General features: G+C 41.1%; 1 protein-coding gene across 2 annotated transcripts in view; it reads right to left on the bottom strand.

Moving 5' to 3' along the window:
• Positions 1-18,577, bottom strand: part of LOC107221729 (probable G-protein coupled receptor 158) — a 149,019-nt gene that overhangs the window by 63,901 nt on the left and 66,541 nt on the right. For both annotated transcript variants that reach the window (XM_046740823.1, XM_046740829.1), the window contains one exon: positions 17,111-17,294. In XM_046740823.1, the coding sequence (XP_046596779.1) occupies positions 17,111-17,294 (184 nt within the window). The remainder of the gene's footprint in view (positions 1-17,110; positions 17,295-18,577) is intronic.

The raw sequence follows: 18,577 nt of genomic DNA, 5'->3' as shown, positions 1-18,577 counted from the left end.
GCTTAAAAACCCGTATGAATTAACCTTGGTCGTTGAATTAAGCAGGCCGGTTGCGGCACTTGACTTACCTGCATCACCATTCTGATTTCACTGGGTGTTAGACGATTAGGGGAACTGTTCTCACCAATTAGCGATAATCCCCAGGCTAAACCGTCCATTTTGAGGACTTCCTATTTTCCTCCGCGTACCTAATTATTGCCGGCTTCCAGCCCCGAGTTGCTGATTCGATGATTATCACCTCCCGCGGGTTATATATACCGACGACGAGATAAGTCGCCGATTGCACGGGACGATCAACGAAAATGATAGATACGAGCGCGGAGGAAGTTTCAGCGATACTGGCGACAGAGTTGCGTTGTATATAAACAGTTATTATTATCGGTATACCAAAATAAATCACGCTCACCCCGAAAATATTCCCTGTCATCGAGACGTAACCTTGACTTCGATTAGGGAATAAAACAATATCATTCCAATCGCGATTCTTGCACGTTTGTCAGACACTTTGCGCTATCGTTACCCGCCTGTTTGCAAGCTCTACTGAATATGGGTACCCGGCAAATGTTTGACATCGGAGTATTGTTTGCCGATACTTTTCGACGAACAAGTGTGCGCGATGCGCAAACAAATATGTCTCTATATTGCACTCAGCTATGCCGGTTCGTGCGGATTATACACGGAGGCACGTACATAGATGGTTACGAACCGGCGCTCCGATACATTTCCAACATAGTCCATATATACGCGGTATTAACGTGTTTGATAGCTGCAGAGGTATCCTCGGGGCAACGTGTTTCACACCGCAGCACTGCGTTTCCCACAGTTTCAAACCAATCCGAGACTCAAAGGCATTTGACGCAGCAAATCGGTTAACTCGAATCAATCCGTTTTGTAATAAATTTCAACATATTTTTGCCACTTTGGCAACGTTTGTTTTTTTTTTACCGTACAACTCGATCTGCTTTTGAACCATACATTTCTTTGGATTCGACAATGAAACACAGAGATATCGATCTGTTTCTGTGAAATTAGGTGCAAACAGCTGGTCATTATTCAAATATCTATCCCAAAGTAAAACCAACCACCTTACTTTTTTTCACAAAATTCTCAACGAGCCGTCAAAACGTAACGTACCTAACGTGTTTCAGTGAGATTGCAAACTCCCTATGAGATCCCATTAGCTTTTGGTATCGGTAAATCTTCAACGGAGACTTCACGCTTCTCTGACAGACTGTTTGCCTTACAAATCGGCTAGCAGATATTTCCTCGAAATCTGTACCGACCGTTTGACGTCAACAGCAAGACCTGCCACCAAGGGACTAATCGAATTTGAATGTAGGTTAATTTGAACGTCGCCGATCTCATCTACAGAGTGAATTTAAGCAGGGGTCTCGTTGCGCATTTGCGTGTTGATTTTTGGAGTGTACACGCCTGTAGCTCTAAACCCTAAATAGCACTGGACCGGAAATCCGTGTACCTTAGGTAGACGAGTTGTACCGGAAGGTAGTATACATACACCGTGAATTTCTCCTGAAACAGACCCTGTACACGTGTGCACGGAGGATCTTTTTCAAAAGACGTTCACGGTTGTAAAGAGTATATAGTTGTAAAGAGCTCGATTAAAAATACCAACATTTGACGCCATCCAATTCGTCTTCGATTACGCTATCAGCTCTGTTCATATCCAAAGTATGTGTACATGTTCCGTATCTAAAACCAGACGTTTCTTGTAAAATCTGAAAGATGGCACACTCCACAAGTAGACCCATTACAGCATCATTTTTTCTCCTCTAAATCCCTAAAAGATGCATATAATAAACATTTTCTCACGTCTCTCTTCGTTTCTGAGATATTCGCCTGAGGGGTATTAAAACCGACCACCCTGTATATGATCACGATGAATGAAACTCGAGATATGATCTGAAACTTCCGACGACAAACACGAAGGAACATCAAAGGCGAAAAGGATTTTCTCACTTCGTTATAAATTCAACGTCTGCGGTACGAGGGACATATTTCATAGCTACGATGCCAACTTTCATACACGTATGTCATGTATAAGGTAGAAGGTACATCAAGAAGTGCGCGTTATGAATTTGGGTTCAGAGAAATGAGGGGAAAAGGGATTTTCATTTTTCTCTCTTTTTTCCTCGACCTATGATACATGATACGAAATCCTCTCAAACAAATTCTTAACAAGGTCTCAGTGCGATATGTTTGGTGTATATATATATATGTATACAAAATATATATATATATGTGTGTGTATAAATATGTATGCAATGTATACCCTCAAGCCCGTACATCGAAGTTAGATATGATTTTCCATCTGCGTTCTTCGTGGCCATGGCAACCCAGTTCAATAAATCTACAAGGCCCCGACGACTTACCTTCAATTTTATTTTCTATTTTTTTCATAGCTCTCATTAGTAAGGATATTTCGAAGTGACGCGAAGTTGAGGTATCGAGTCACCAGCGATGCGCACACGAATCCGAAATGTTGTTCACCCTCTTGATACTCTCCCGTCATCAATATATAAAAACATGAACAATTGTCCGGTAGATTTTCTTATTTCCCCTTCCAATGACATAACCTTCGCAGCCCAACAGACTTATCTCAAACCGAGCCTCTGAGCCCCTCTCGAGATTCTGCCGGAATGAATTTCGGCCGTTCATACATGGAATAAAGCGACGTCGTAGATCCTCCTCGGAGAAATAACTTCAACTATACGCTGTGCAGCGGTAGACATGTTATTCAAGAATGAAGCGGAAAGCTCGAAATAAAAATTTCCCAAGATTTTATCTCTCGTAACGGATTATTAAAATCAGTCTCCGATGATTCGCCCCAAAAGTTACCTCTGCAGGCTTCCCTCGAGATATATTTAATTCGCAGAATTATTTTCCAAGAACGATGGCTTCTCTCGGCGAAAACGAAGTTATATACAATAGCAAACACCGCCCCTCACTTTATCCCTGATAAACCAGCCTCCCGACTGCTTTGCAGCGTCGAATACCATTTTAAATGTCGCTGAGAAAGTCCATCGTTCGACAGGAATGCGAGGCGTCAAATTAGACGTGGGTAACGGTGGGTGAAAAAGTGGCATTTAATAAACGTTCGAACAGTGAAATTGCGCTTTGTCTAGACTCATCAAGTCGCTTTCGATCATCGTCATCGTCTTATAATGTCCCAAGTCTCCCCTCGCCGTTATTTACGTCAACGTTGTTCTGATCAACCGTGACGCGATTTTGAATCTTCGTCTTATTATGATTTCAATATAATGGTACGCCAGAATTAAATTCTCTCTCTCTCTCTCTCTCTCCTTAATTTGAGAAAACCTTCAACTGCAAAAAAAAGAAAAAACCCATTTGTTCCCTGGCGACTTACGCTAAACGCATTCTTTCCATCATTAGCTCGGATGGCAGGCTATAACATCTCCGATTAAGCACAAAGACACGGTATAAAAACCATCGATAAGCCTCAGACCAAAAAACAACGTTCGAAATGGCCATAACGTTCCCCATAATGCTGCTGCATGTAGTCGCTAATAAACGTTTCTTCGCGTTCCTGTATTACCTCCGAGAATTTAGCAGAGATTTTTCGAGGTCTGAATCCATATCCTCCTCAACCCCAAATGAGTAAATATCGTTATCGACATAGTTTCGCATTAAATTTACGTGTACGATTTAAAACGAATATTAATTCAAAAGATTTTCCGTCCCTTCATTCGCAATTAATTTCAATTAATCTTTATATGACGATCAACGATTGTACGACGCATTGTAACACTGTGTGTAATTATTTCGCCGACAATAAAAAAAAAAAAGCCTGAATACCTACTGATTTACTCTCGTTGTTTAACTTGCAGAGAATGTAATTGTTTCATTTACGTAATGAAACGTTTCGCACGGATTAAAAGTGCTTCCCGGATCTCCGTAAATCATTATAATACGGTGTGGCATAAATTCGTACAACGTGCTCCGCAAGCCACCTGAGCAATGCGGTACCGTGAAAGACTTAAAATCTGAAGCATCTGTTTTCGCAAGCCGCCGCGTTAATTATGCTGGTAAAAATCATGCGTAAACAACATTGCCGTAAGACAACCTGTGTACGTGTATATTGGTTTTCAGTCGACGCGTTACGGCGTTTACGACGTTATTATAGCGCCGTTAAACTTCACCAAGCTGCCTTGCATCATGCCTCGAGCAACTCAGGCGTTGATGGTTACTTTTTAGTGCAAAACGTCTAGATAAGTACTAAACGTAAGAGAACAAAAACTTTTCTCTAGCCGCGGCAAGAGAACAAAGCTAGTTTTTTCAGCTTTGTACATCGATACCTGAATCAACGTGCAAACTATTCGTTGCTCCAAAATGTCGGCTCATGTCTCACGGAGGTTCTTCTCCGCGTGTTTGCAGAAAGCTGGAACTGACAATGCCCCTCTTTATTTTACTCTTGGACCCACTTTCGGTACTCGCGCGGTATATAATACACGTATATATGTATATACATTATACATCTACCGAAATATCAACCGAGGCTCGACTTAAAAAGTTTCTCCTGTAAAATTCACCGACGCGGTAAAGTTTCGGACACTTTTCTAATCGATGACCTTTTTTCCTCGAATCCCAGCTAAGAATTCTCGGTAAATTATCTTCAGACTTAGAAGCCAGGAATGCGTCGGTCAGCCTAAGAAAGGACGCTGGAAATGCGTGGCTCAATTTTCCTCAATCTCATCAATCGCAGTAACCGTAGACAACGATTTTTTATTAACGAAATAATAACAAGATCACGCATCGAAAACAATCATTTTTTAATGTAAACGTCAAGTACACCTTGCCAAAATTACAAGAATTATTTTAATCATTTCCGTCTCGCGGACTGCAAGCGTTTCCAGGCAAATAAAATTTGGGAAGCGTTAATTGGCGTCAGGTTGAAACAAGCCCAGACGCCCGTTTTCCTCCCTCGAAATTCAGCCGTCCTTTTCACAACAGAAGTGAATTCACGACAAAGTAAAAAAGGAATAATGTAAATGACTTCTCTAGATGGTACCAAAGCATCGAGCATGAAATACTTATACGATTCCTTTTCAAGCGTCACTGCTTGTTTGATGTACCCTTAGACACATTTTCAGAAGTATCTTTCTGCCCGAGTGTTACGCTGACAAAGTTTCTCTGAAGTTCGAGGTTAAAGGCCGGAGGTTCATTTCCGCACAGTCGTCAAAGTCTGTCGAGTGTATACAATATACATTAGCGTGTCTCTTATTTAGGGTGTTGACGGTTTTTTTCCGTCTCATCCCCCCAAATCAAATTCAAATAATTCAAAAACAATTGCCTAATTTTGTCAGATTCTTACCTCACTCTAACACGCGCCATCAAGAGGATGGATTTCCCCGTTTAAAATACACGTGTTTCGGACACATTTTCAGTGCATATTTTATTGTAAGAGTAATGACGTTGAAAAAAAATCCGTAACTGCGAGTCTTCAGTGAGCATTACTGATATTATCTGAGAAAAAATTCACATCATCGTACCGGACAATCTAGACGAATTCCACACCCTCTGAATAAAAAAGAATTAAATTTCGATTTCAGAGTTGTTGTAATTATCTGAAAAAATTAGGTGATTGGTTTTGATATTATTTGAAGTTGATTTGGAGCGTGAGATAGAAAAAAATCGTCAACACCCTGAATAAAGGACACCCTAATATACATGTATATGTAATATAAAACGTCTAGCGTGAGGAAGAGCTTTCGAGCAGTGCGTTAATTCGATGGCCAGACTGGTAGCTTCGATAATTACCGACTATGTTTATCCTTGCGTCGTAGACGAATGAAATTCCGAGCTGATATAGTCCCCGAATCCCCAAGACATATCTACAGCCTGTAAAGTGGACAAATTCACGCCCGGCTTGACGCCAAAGAGAAGTGGATCCAATCGAGCTGCCGTGAATTGCTGTTTTCTGAAGCATGAACTGAAGCCTGCAAGCTCGATTTGCGTGTTTCAAGAATCGACTGCATTGTCGGGTATCCGATGAAAGCTCTTAAAGTTTAATCCTGAAGCTCACTAGACGATGAACTGATCGCGAAACCTTTTGGGCGAGCTTTTTTTTATTTTGCCTTAATTATTCCAACCGAGACGACTTGTGATATATTTTGAAATGGTACGTTTACTGAAAAGCAAAGTCTCCCGGACCATTCTGTGCTCAACGCGCGATTTATTTAAACTAATTCACAGATCCTAATTCAAAGTACGATCAGGTGAAACTCAGAGGCTGTCAGATTTAGAGACAATCAGAATAAAATCGAATGTATCGGGATGAAAAAAAAAATCAGATCAACCGCTGCTTCGACTGAAGTATTTTGGTCTTCGGTCGTTTAGAATATATACATTAGATACATGTATAGATCTCATATGTACATCGTATAAACGTCAAATCATTATCTCACCTGCGATCGATCTGGAAACTTTTTAATAAATAAACGATCAAACGCTTTGCGAAAGAGAAATGTCGGGAGCACGCTGAGTTCAGCTTTATACGAGAAGGCTTAGACACAAGCGCTTAGGTGTTTTATTCTCTTACGATCGAGTAATCCATAAATTGCAAAGAATGTACGAGGGTTGAAACTGATAAAGAAATTCACACCCCTTGGGACGAAATATCCCATCGGAATAATTAATTAATAACACCGGCCAGTAGCCGGAGGCTGTCTACACCTATTTAGTCAGCTGTCTTTCGTGAAAACTTTATCGTTCAAATAATATCATGCATCCAGTGGAAAGCCCGAAGATCGATGGATCCTTTTCTTTCCTATCTCGAACTCCGCCCCCGCAACTGTCGCCTCTCGCGTGACGTATTGGCTCGACGACAGGCATCGGAACGCGACGAACACTCATATCGCAGCAAGGATCGGTTTGCGCGAGGTGATCAAAATACGAAATGATGAACGGCTGGGGCAAAACGAGGAAAAAGCAAAACCTGCCAGAGTTCGGAGGTTAAACGAGGGTGGTGTTATACGGAAGTTACGGGGTATTAATTGCGACACGTAGCGCATGCATGCATGTACGTACGTACGTACGGGCAATAATTCACCCCAGCGCAAAGCGTTTAAAGTTGTCGTGGCGAACGATGCTTGCTTCGAATTAATTATACTTTACCGTTTTCTACTTGCACCGCAGAGCCGAGAAGGCGACCCGCAGCTTGCGCAAGCTCGTGTAACAAGTTAATAAAACAATTATGAAAAGAGTAATTACAGCTGGGCGTAGTGCGGAGATGGTGCTGGTACAATAAGTTACGAATGACACAAGCAATCCTACGCCTCGTTTAAAGACGTGCTTAAGTTCCCTCGTTATAGGCTTTGCCAAGTTTGAAAGAAAGTCGATTTCAGGTTCAACGCTTATCACCACCCTTGGTACTAATTCCGAAAGTAGTCGTTTACTCAAGTCCCCGATTAACTTTAAGCTAAGTTTCGTGTTAAGAAATCGAAGGTTCTTCATCTCTTTTCTTCTCACTCCCTGTGCTATATACTTATATACAACGGAAGGAAGAACACTTGATCAAACTGTTGAATAAAACAAGATACATTTTATACAATGGATACGAAACCTTGAACGGTGGAAAAAAAAATATCAAAAGTATAATACTGTGTTCCAGGTATCCCAGGAAAATTACAAACAGACATTTCAACTCCGCGAGCGACGAATGACTTCTCTTTCTAAGTATTGAAAACCGGGATACAATATATATCGCGTGAACAGTGTGCATTATACATGGGTACATGATTTAATGAAACGATTTTATATAAAAAAGGAACAAGAAAATTATACATTATACGAAAAAAGGAACGTTTCATTGAATATTCATATTCTCACAAAGAATACATGTATATGCGTATTACATATGTTCACGAAATTGAGAAACAAAAAATGTAATTTGCCGGCAGTGCCTTACTCGAAAACAAGTTAAAAATCCTCTTCGTACCAGTTTCGAATAAAATTCTATGAGTGGCGTAAAATCCTGCGGTGATTTTAAATTGTAACATTTCTCGTATAAATCTAAGCTCAAAGATAGACCATAGGTATAATCACCGCGAACCGTCAAGAAAACATCTCAAAGTAAAGACGCCGGTGGTGAGATGCGATCTTTTCAAATTTCACACCCATTAAGCAACAATTACTAAGGTCAGTAATAAAACTCGTTAATGGCACCCTCCGCAGGCCGGATGGCTGCTGCCTGTAAATTTAACGAGGATAGATAAAGCGAAGGAACATCAGAGTTATGAATTATCGCATATTTCGAGTAATTATAGTCGGGGGGGAGGGGGGGATTTATTGTAGTAATTCTCACCGGCGTGATGTGACTAGAAGCAGACTGCCTGCCGATACGCCTAGCGCCTGCAAGATTTTACGATTGTCGCACAGTGAGTAATTTTCCCGGTCAACGGATTCTCTCGAAAACTATACGATCGTATATACGACTGCAGGGCTGCCTCGTATTTGTCGTAGCAAACAATGCAGAGCGCTGTCTAGCCGGCCGTAATACCAACACGTGCGCAACGGCTCATAACGAGGACCAAAACCCCTCGTGATAGTTTAACGTCCGTGGGGACCGAACGCGATTGGTCAAGTTTCATCTCAAATATTCGCCCCCCTCCCGGGATAAACGGGACGACAGAAGGTCCCCCGAATCCAGGATCCGCACACGCGCCGCTTGATTACTTCGGCCATACTCGAACGCTGGTCAAAGTATCCTTCGTTCTTCCCCCCTTTTCCATACCTACAAGCTTCGGCTTTCCCGAAATAATTGTTCGAACGTACAGAGCCGAAGTACCGATCGACCGGCCTCGTAATCGCGACCCGAAAGCTGCGTCATATAATTATCCTTGGAGAGTTGAAACAGTGAGACCAATTTAACGACGTAGTCGCGGTTCGCGGTGAATATAAAAAAGCTCTCTGCGTTCGTTTTCGCCCGAAGCGATTAATCAATTTCAACGATGTTAACACAGACGAGGCGGCCGAGTATGACAAGTCAATCCGGAGAGTGAACTTGGTTGATTGTAGGCTCGAAGAAAGGCCACCGTGGAAAGTCACGACCCTTCGGCTTCGACGGTTGGCGGTGAGGCGAATTCCGTCGCCTTGTTTGCCACGGTATCACGGATGTTTGCCGAAACGATATCGCAAATTAAATTATTCAAAAGTCAGGTTTGTCACGTAACGTAGTACAGAATTAATTCGTTGGGTCCGACTGCAGGCGAGACAGTGACGATTGTGGTCGGGCAAGGGTTTTCGGACTTTTGTTTGACTTCGTGGCTTCTTCTATGCAAACAGCACCGCGGTCGTCTCCGGCGCAGGGGTCTCGAGTCGAGTAGCCCCGTCCGAATTTCTACCCCCTGACAAGAGATCCCGTATAAATTACTCCTGCTAAACACGATTTTCGCAAATCAATATTTGCCGCCCGCGTCGTCTCGGCCGAGTATATAGTCAATTTAATTGAATCATCGTTTCTGCATGTCTTACCATCGGAGTATCCATCACTAACCCCCCTAATGCCCGCCAACTCCATCACTCTCTATCTCTTTCTCTCTCTCTCTCTCTCTCTTTCTCTCCTTTCCCCTCTCTGTACAATATAATAAATCGTCCGAACGATTTCCGGATGAGAAAATCGGCAACGATCGCTGCTAGAGTTGAAGGGTATTAAAATGCCGGATACTGCTCAGGATCATCCATCAACGTTTCAGGAAACGGAGAGACGGAAAAGATAAAAGAAACGTACGGTGTGATTGATCTGAAGACAAAAAACAGATGGCGGTGGAGATATATCGTCGCTGAATTTGACTTGCCGAGATAGGTCGATTTCGCCATTGCGAGATAAACGCCAAAAACCGTGTAATTTTCATGTAACATGCGAAATGTACAGCATCGTACGTTCTAAACTGAATAAAATTTGCATGTATTTGGGGCTATTTTCGTATACCTTGAAGCCTAAGCCCTCTCTACATTTCCGCTGAGTTACGCGTGTCCGATATCCATCCACGCGACAAGAATCGTTTGAAGAATATTTTCATACAAGACAAGATGTACGGATGAACTTTCGGAAGAATGATATTTGATCACAGAGAGTAGTAACTTTCCGTCGAAAACGCGTTTCCGCTTCGCTACCGATTCACCGGTAAACTGTGAAATCAGGCTTCTCGATACCCCGGAAGCCCTTCGTCGTAAGATCAGGAGTCATCTTCCAAAGAGAATATCAAACGGACCGACTACAGGCCGATTCTTGAATAAATCTATACAAGCAGGGCCTGTTTGCTCTAGTTGAATAATTTTGCGGCATCGTCCGATCATCCGGTGGATGATGAAAGGCGGTCGAATATAAAGCGTAACCGATCCGTCATTCCGATCCATCCCCTGAATTAGTCAAGGGAAGCGTATAGACACGAGCTGCAGAACGAACAGCTGAGTTGGTTATTCTCGAAGCGCATGACGGAGTTCAAAGCGTCGCGACGTCGCCGACGGGGTGGTAAAGTACATTAGGGAAGAGCGAAGCCGAGATGGCTCGTGCTCTAGCCGCTACCCCGGTGAAGAGGGCTCTCTTCCAATAATCTCCCTCACTTGGCATTGTCCGCCATCTTTGACCGAACCCCCCGCGACGCCACCGGCGGACCATTATCGAGTGTGCCGGATTAAAGGTCCGTTTCCACTTTATGACTCGGAGTTTTTCTCAGTCACGGGGATCGCGGTGCACGCTTCGAATTATCTTTGAAAGATCGCACCGTCCGACCAAGACGTCGATCTTTGTTCGAATTTCCACGACGCCGGGAACATTTCCGACCGCATTTATTAACCGATACGCTGCGGCCAGGTCTGGCGTTGCAGCCTGATGCACCGCGTCCGTGATTGTAATTAAATTTGTTACAGTGATGAGGAACTCTGGTATCCTGGGACATCACCGCGGGGAGTAAAAGAGGCCACGTTCCATCGTATAGGACAGAAATAAACTTCATTATTTTACTACGGAACAAACCAACGCAGCTGACACAATGAAAATTGAATATAGTAAATAAACCTTGTACGGCACTTTTGTGTAATATACCCGCAGTATAATTTAATTAGGGAATATAAATTTCATTAGGTACATACTCTCTTTGCAGAGCAAATAATGAAGGGTAAAATCTTTTTTCAGGCAGACTGTTTTTTACGCCGTCATTTTTCGATCATACTAAAATTACGTTATCGTTACGTAATTGTGCTAAGAAAAGTAATCTTGCATATGAAACTGAAAGCCTAGCTAGCGAAATTTCTCCAATATGGCCGGGAAACGGAAGAGAATTCATCGTCAAAAAATCTCAGAGCGAATGTAAACTCGCTGGATGAGAAGAAAGTACAATCGAAAACTTTTTCCTTTCTTTTTATATTCGCTTCAGACCTTTCTTCGCCCTTATGTATTTCAAGCTTCCCTTGATCCTTTCATTTTTCTTCGCTTCCATATCCTGAAAAGGTTAGAAAAGCGGCACAGCTTCGCGGAAGACGAAGCCGCCATCACCGATTCGTGGCTATCGGTGGTAGTTTATGTATATATATATATATACATGACGTTCTTCGAAGGACCAACCGCGTTGAATCTTGGAACTCGATTCAATTTCGTACCGATAAAGAAGCTCGCTGTCCTTTTCACTCCGACGAATGAAACTTTCCTCGGTCTCTCATCGTGCCCAGATGTTACACCCGAGGGAACGACATCCCTCAATCCTTAGCCTGCACCACTCACCGGTCTTCTTCATACTTTGCCTATAATAGACTCCGCGATTCTCCTCGAACCATACGGGGTTAATAAACTCCGTTTTGTACATGACAACGTGCAAAGAATGTTTCCAACGTCATCTCCGGGCGATTTCCTTTCCTAAAAGTAACCTCGTAATCCTCCCCTCAGCCCTTCGTCGCCTGCACGAAATTACAGCCAACGGCAACAAGACGTTTTCCAAACTTAATTCTCATTTTTATTACAATTATTCTCCCCTTTTAGCTGCTCCGTCTTATTCTTTTTCTTCTCCTCATCAAAATTCTCTTTCCATTATTACACTCGTATCTTGACACGTCATATACGTATATAAATATATACGCGTCGTGCATTAAATTGTTACGCCGTCGGTGTTTAATTCGCGGTATTAAAGGTAAGTGTACCAGTTACGGACCCTGTCCCAATTATTGACCTTTTTTGATTGTCTATCTGTTTGATACTTAGTTCTAAGATTGCCAAAAAATAAATTTATAGTGTCTAACCCTCTAGCAATTCACAATTTGTGTCGTGAATTTATAATTTTTGAAAATAGAAGAGTCAATAATTGGGTCTAAAGGTATCGATAACCGGTACGCTTACCTTGCATCTGTATAAGATGGTCACTTTACGCGTAGTCAATAATCTCAATGAGTGAAAACTGTTCCGATACAATTTTTTAACGCAACGACAAGTTTCCTCTATTTCTGGGCAATGATTCAGAGCGTTCTCGCTGCGGAAAAGAGGAGAATTTTAAAACAAGGAGAACGCGTGGCAAAATCCTCGAGCACACTTGAGCGTGGCAAACAAGTTGAGCAGAATATTCAGATCTTCTTTTATTGCCGCGCGACAGGAATGGCTACAAGTTGGTTGCGAGAACGTCACGGTTGAAAATGGGACAACTCTAAAAGCTAACTGGATGCCTGGGTCATGGACACAACTCGTGTTCAATCTCGTGGCTCTGGCTCTTTTCCACTCTTGTTCGTTTGTTCGTCCGTTCGTTCTGCGGTCTCGATGTGATTGCACACTGCCGTTGTGCGGGAAAAGCTCGTGAATTCTCATATAATCATATAATTCTCGTATAATCGAACATCTGCAAATATTCGGGAACACCGAAGTGTTCGTCGCTAGCCAAATGCCACTCCGGACTCGACACGCGCAGATATCGTAATAAAATTTGAGTGAATTATCGGTAATTCGCATCCGTCGAAAGTGCAACAAAAAGGGTTTCTCCCGTTTCCATATAATATGGATGGTGCGGAGCGCATGTACCCGATCCAACTTGGGTTATAACCACTCGCCACAATTTCGTCGATATAGGTATACAGTTGCGTTTACTGTTCGGTAAGTTCTTGTTATACCCTGCAGCGTGTCTTAGTACCTGCAGAGCGATATAGTCATGCCGAAGGATCGGTGGGGCGTTATTTGGGTCAATGCCGTATGATGTTGATCGATGTGTGCTACGAATTGAGATTGATTTATTTATTTAACAGCCGCACTTGCCGTGATAGACACGGAAATCATCCATCTCAAGGAGTGTACCGTTAGCGAATGAGATCGTATAATTAACAGACGCCAAGGACTGCACGTCCAAGTATTACGGATACTTAGTGTACATAATACCTACCGATTAAGTAACGTGCGCGAAATTAATGGCTTGTGGATTAATAATTGAAATCACTTGGATGTACGGATCGGTTGGCAAATTAAAAAGCACCAATGCGAATGCTTGACAGATTGTATAATTCCAACTTGAAAAAAATGAAAATTTACTAAAGATTATTTTTTTCGAAAACTCAATTATGAAAAACATACGAGATGCGAGGAATAATTTCAAGCCCTCGTCCAATTTTGCTCGTCGACTCTAATTCAGTTATGAAAACGCATTTCAACCGCAAAGCAAAGCATGCGCAAATAGAGCGATAGTCGAGGAACATACGTTTATGTGAAAAGTTAATTCTTTGTAAAATATAAGCTGTACGACCGTCTTCCATACAAATCGTGTCTTTAGTGAAGCTTTACCTTTGCGCGGTTGACAGATTGACACAGGAAAAGGGGAGGCATGGGAGGTAAATATAATGATGAAAAGCAATTTCAAAGCTGGCTGTAACATCAAAGCAGCTGTGAACGCATGGACGAATCAGACTGCAAAATCAGTGCGGAGGTATTTTATGTAGGACCAAGAAATTCATTCCCTAGCTGCAAGGCGTATCGTACAAGTTATCGGTGAATAGGATAAGAAAAAAAAAAATCGAAACTCATAGACAAGGTGTTTCGTGATGAATACGTTTCCCTGCCTGACGAAAACAAATTTATCAGATTTAAAAACATAATAAATAATAATATTAATTTACTCGGTTTCACGAAATCTTGCACACAAAATTATAATCCTTATTAAACCTTACGAAACCTTTTCTTGTAATTACAATACAACCAGTTATTCAATTGAATTCAGAAAACTTCTTTCATTCATAAAAATGAATTATTTGCGGGATGCTAACAGAATATTTTACCGAACAAAAAATATTGTGAATTCACTCAAACGGAAAGAAATTTAATTAAAGCAATTAACATTTATTGCCTCAGCAGCCCGAAATGAATTCATTTTATTGTACCAACTGGAATTTTCTAAATCCAACCCAATACTTCTTTGTTTCACAGTAACAAGTAAACAACAATTTCATCGAAACAAAATTTAATCCAATTAAGCGTGCCGTTGCACTGTATCAACAAAATGCAAATAACTAGAATTTTTTTCCTCAGGGTATATGTATGCAAATTAAAACAATCTGCCTACCACAATTTTACCCGAAAGATGTCACGTATTACACGTTTAATACGTATACTTACTATATATAGTTATATATATATATTATTTTTCGCATACGATGAAATGTATAAGTTACAAGTCTGCGAGTGAGATTAGAAAAAAAAACGCTCCCACATTAGTTTTCCTCCTCTTCAAAATCCGGACCGAAGAAGAAAATACTCTTTTCTTTCAAAGTCACACGTTTTGTAGTAATTGTAGGAAGAGGAAACAATACGCGTGTGAAAGTTTGAGCCCTTAATATTGACATTTAGTGGTTCCTGAACGCCGTTTTTTATTAACAATTTGATTAAGACGGGAAAATTTAGTTTTAGTTTCATTTTGAATTTTGCAGCTTAGTAATAACGTAGCTGGATTAATAGGACTACGTGGATCGGGTGATGCAACAGAAACGTAAGGAGATTGAGAAAAGAGGAGGAGGTTGAGAGCCGCTTGACGTCACCACATCGTCCAGCATTAGCTGTTTTTTGTATTTTTCTAGATTTTTTCTCCATCACCTCATTGCTTACTCTTCTCGGAATCGTCTTTAGTATACCTATAACTTTACGGTATTAGGTATACCGCAAGACCGCGACGTAGAGTTTATGTTCCATAATTCACGAAGCTCTCACTTTTTACTCTGCATTCCTCCCTACTGCCTGTGGCGACTGAATAATGGAATGGTCACTATACGTGGGAGTAGTGATACTATGAGAGTTCTGGATACAGATTCCTGTTACCGACACTTACTGACATCCTCCCCAGACTCAAACCCTTTTTTACACGTAACTGTCACAAAATAACAAAATATCCAAAACTTCATTGAAATTTGATACTACGAGGGTCATATAAGACGTTAAACGGTTTGTCTGATCCGAGTATCCTGTATAAATATTTCTCATTTATTTTACTCTCACCACCTTCGCATCAATAACCGTTAACGTCGTGCTTTGGAAAGTCAGTATAGATATATAATAAATATAAATACACAATAGTGTAACTATAACTTGACGAATTACGTGCGAAGTTTATGATCAGCAGTTTACGTCGCCACCACCGAGCAACGATAAATTATTTGGGTGCAAAATTCGACTGTGCAGTTATCGAGGACAGATCTTGACGTGAAATAATGGAAAACTCGCGAAATTTTCCATCCCCGAAAAGTGGTGTTCACGTCGTGACAATATATGGTAGAATAGAAAAAAAAAAAAAAGAAAGAAAAAGAAAAAATTGGCGAACGAAATTGGGCAAGGTCTGAGTGAGAATGATTTGGGTGTGGGAAAATACGAGACATGTGCACGTGAAGAAGGAGATTAATCGAAAACAAGATGGCGCCCACAGCGCAAATGAACTCGGTGGTTCAATTCCACTAGTCTATAATAGAGAATCAGCGGAACATCTGTTCCTCTCGATGCAGCTTTAGATTAAAAACTGATCAACTCGACTATTCTATAGCTGACAGAGACTTCGACCTCGCCGTTTACAACAAGGCAAGAAAATGAACCACCTCTCCAGGAAAAGTTTGCGGGATCTATTCTTTCCTCGCAATTAAAATGAAAACTTTCCAGTAAGGATCGAAAGAAGTATACGATAAACAAAATCGACTTCCAAGAAAACGCCAAGAGTATACGGTAACGTTATAATTCGATAGCGGGTAAAGGAAGCTCGCATCGGTAAAAGTATTATAAAAGAAAAAAAAAACGAAAAAAAAAAAAAACGAGCCGGGAAAATAGTTTTTTCGAAGTTTTAAAAGAAAAATTCTGAAAAACAAAAAATTTATAACATTTTTTTCAAATAAATATATAAACTGAGAAAAACGTAACCGCTTATTTAAAAAACCCGAAAAAAATATAGACTTGCCGGTAAAACATTGAAAATCGATTCTCATTCCCGGTAGAATCGGAAGTTCAATTTCAACGGGACATGGCATATTTTCAAGCCCATCATTTCGTGGTAAAATCCTGCGAGCTTCGAATTTTTTTGAGCAGACCGACGTACCGACATCCACACCGACGTTTTTCTAAAAATCGATGTTTCGGATTCCAGAGGTACGAAAACGTAGAGGCTCGTTGAAATTAGAAAACGTCGCTTTCGATCGGAACCAATACTTTTCTTACATCAGCAAAGGTGATGAAAAGTAAAAAAACAAAAACCACCAAGGCATTATTCCATTCTACTACAACACGTCCGAATACGTGATTCGAACTACTGAACTTTATTAACGCCGAGGTGAATATCGACCGATGAATCTGGCTATGCAGATCGCGTAGATGCACAAAAATAATCCCCGTGATCGATTTATCGGAGATTTGTGCAGCGTTAACGAAGCACAGAGACGATACATCGACCGGCTAAGTGATGCCAAGGGTTTTGCCGATAAAGTAAACGTGTATAATTTTCCCCGGGGCAAAGACGGTCCATTTGTGTAGGGTCGTTTCGCGCAATCGTGACTTCCGGCTGCAAAAGGCGTACGTAACTACGTATACGGCGTGCAGGGGTGAAGAGGTGGGAAAGTAAGAGGCGTGCAGGAAAGTACGTACTTGAAAAAGTACGTGTCGTTGGCATATCCAAAGAAGGGCACCGTGTACGTGAGCATCCAGATGTTGCCGCCCCCGCAGTCGTAGTAGGGCTTTGACCAGCGGCCATCCTCGTACTTGACGGTCAGAATTTCATCCTCGACGCGAACCGTGTGAGCGCTCTCGTTGTGGGTGTACGTATGGAAGCCTGCAACAAATCGTTATTATTTATCTGCAATAATCCATGTGTTCTGTAATACACTGAGAGAAGTTTTTAGTTCCGGTTACCGCTCGGTCCTTAACTATTTTCATTTTTAACCGCAATCGAAAGATTTAGTTCTAGGTACAAAATGAAAATTAGCTGTGAAGCTGTTATCAGAAAGTCTAGTATCCGTTACTATTCTTTCTCATTACGATCACTGTTACTATATTTTCTTGCAACTGTTGCGAAAATTTAATGCTTGTACGACAATAAATTGATGTTAAAGCCTGGTTTAACTAAAGAAGTACAGTCAACCGAACAGACTGATTTTGCGTCGCAATTACCAAAAACGTATCGACAATAGCGCAAAATGGTTACGCGTACCTCGTTTTTCGTAATTCCAACAATATTCAAATAGTTTTTTTAACGATACCTGTTTTACTCAATTTGTCTAGTTACTATACCAAATGAAATTTTTATCAGTGTATATTCGAAATGAAAAAATCGAAAAGATTTTAAGACCATGTTGAAATCCTTGTGAGTCTCCGTTTAATTTTCTGTCATTTTGAAAAATATTGAAAGTGACCAAAAAATTCGAAGATTAATCGCTTCTAAAAAATCGGGTGATTGTATATAAGAATACCGTGCCATACACCGAAACTGAAACAAAATTTGGACCGGCAACCGTCCGACATGAAACTCAAAAGTGAAACCCGCGCATAGAATTTCTCATACATACATTTTCGCTCTAAATTTCCACTTCGGACAATTTTATGAATTTATTGCCTCGCCGTGATATATTTCAATAAAATATAACGAGTATCGTTGAAACTCCATACGTGAACTTCATTCGTCACATTGTAATTCGACGGAAGTTAGGGTAGGTTATACAACTCGAATCGCGTTTTAAAGAGAGAAAAAGAAGATTGAAAAAAAAAAAAAAAACGTACCCGGATTCCCAATGGGCGTCATTCACCACGGGTAGGTATATATTTTTAAACTACCTTCTAATGGGTGTTTCAGCGCAAAATATCCACCGCGCTGAAACGAGGGTGGTAATCGGAATTCATTGTCGGTGTTAAATACCCAAAAGTGCACGCAGGGCGGTCGGTTTCATATCGTCCAACCCCGCACAGTTCACGGTTCAAAAAAATACCGGGTAATTATCGAGCTAAACATATCCCAGTGGACGTGTATGATGTTTATCAACACCGAAATAGTAGCTAATTCACAACTTTCTGACAAAAGAAAAAATACACGGCATCGACACAACGATACCGTATGTGTTG

This window comes from Neodiprion lecontei, chromosome 1 (genome assembly GCF_021901455.1).
Source record: "Neodiprion lecontei isolate iyNeoLeco1 chromosome 1, iyNeoLeco1.1, whole genome shotgun sequence".
NCBI lineage: Eukaryota > Metazoa > Arthropoda > Insecta > Hymenoptera > Diprionidae > Neodiprion > Neodiprion lecontei.
Note: the sequence above shows the minus strand (reverse complement) of the source record. Positions and strands in the feature narration are given on the sequence as shown.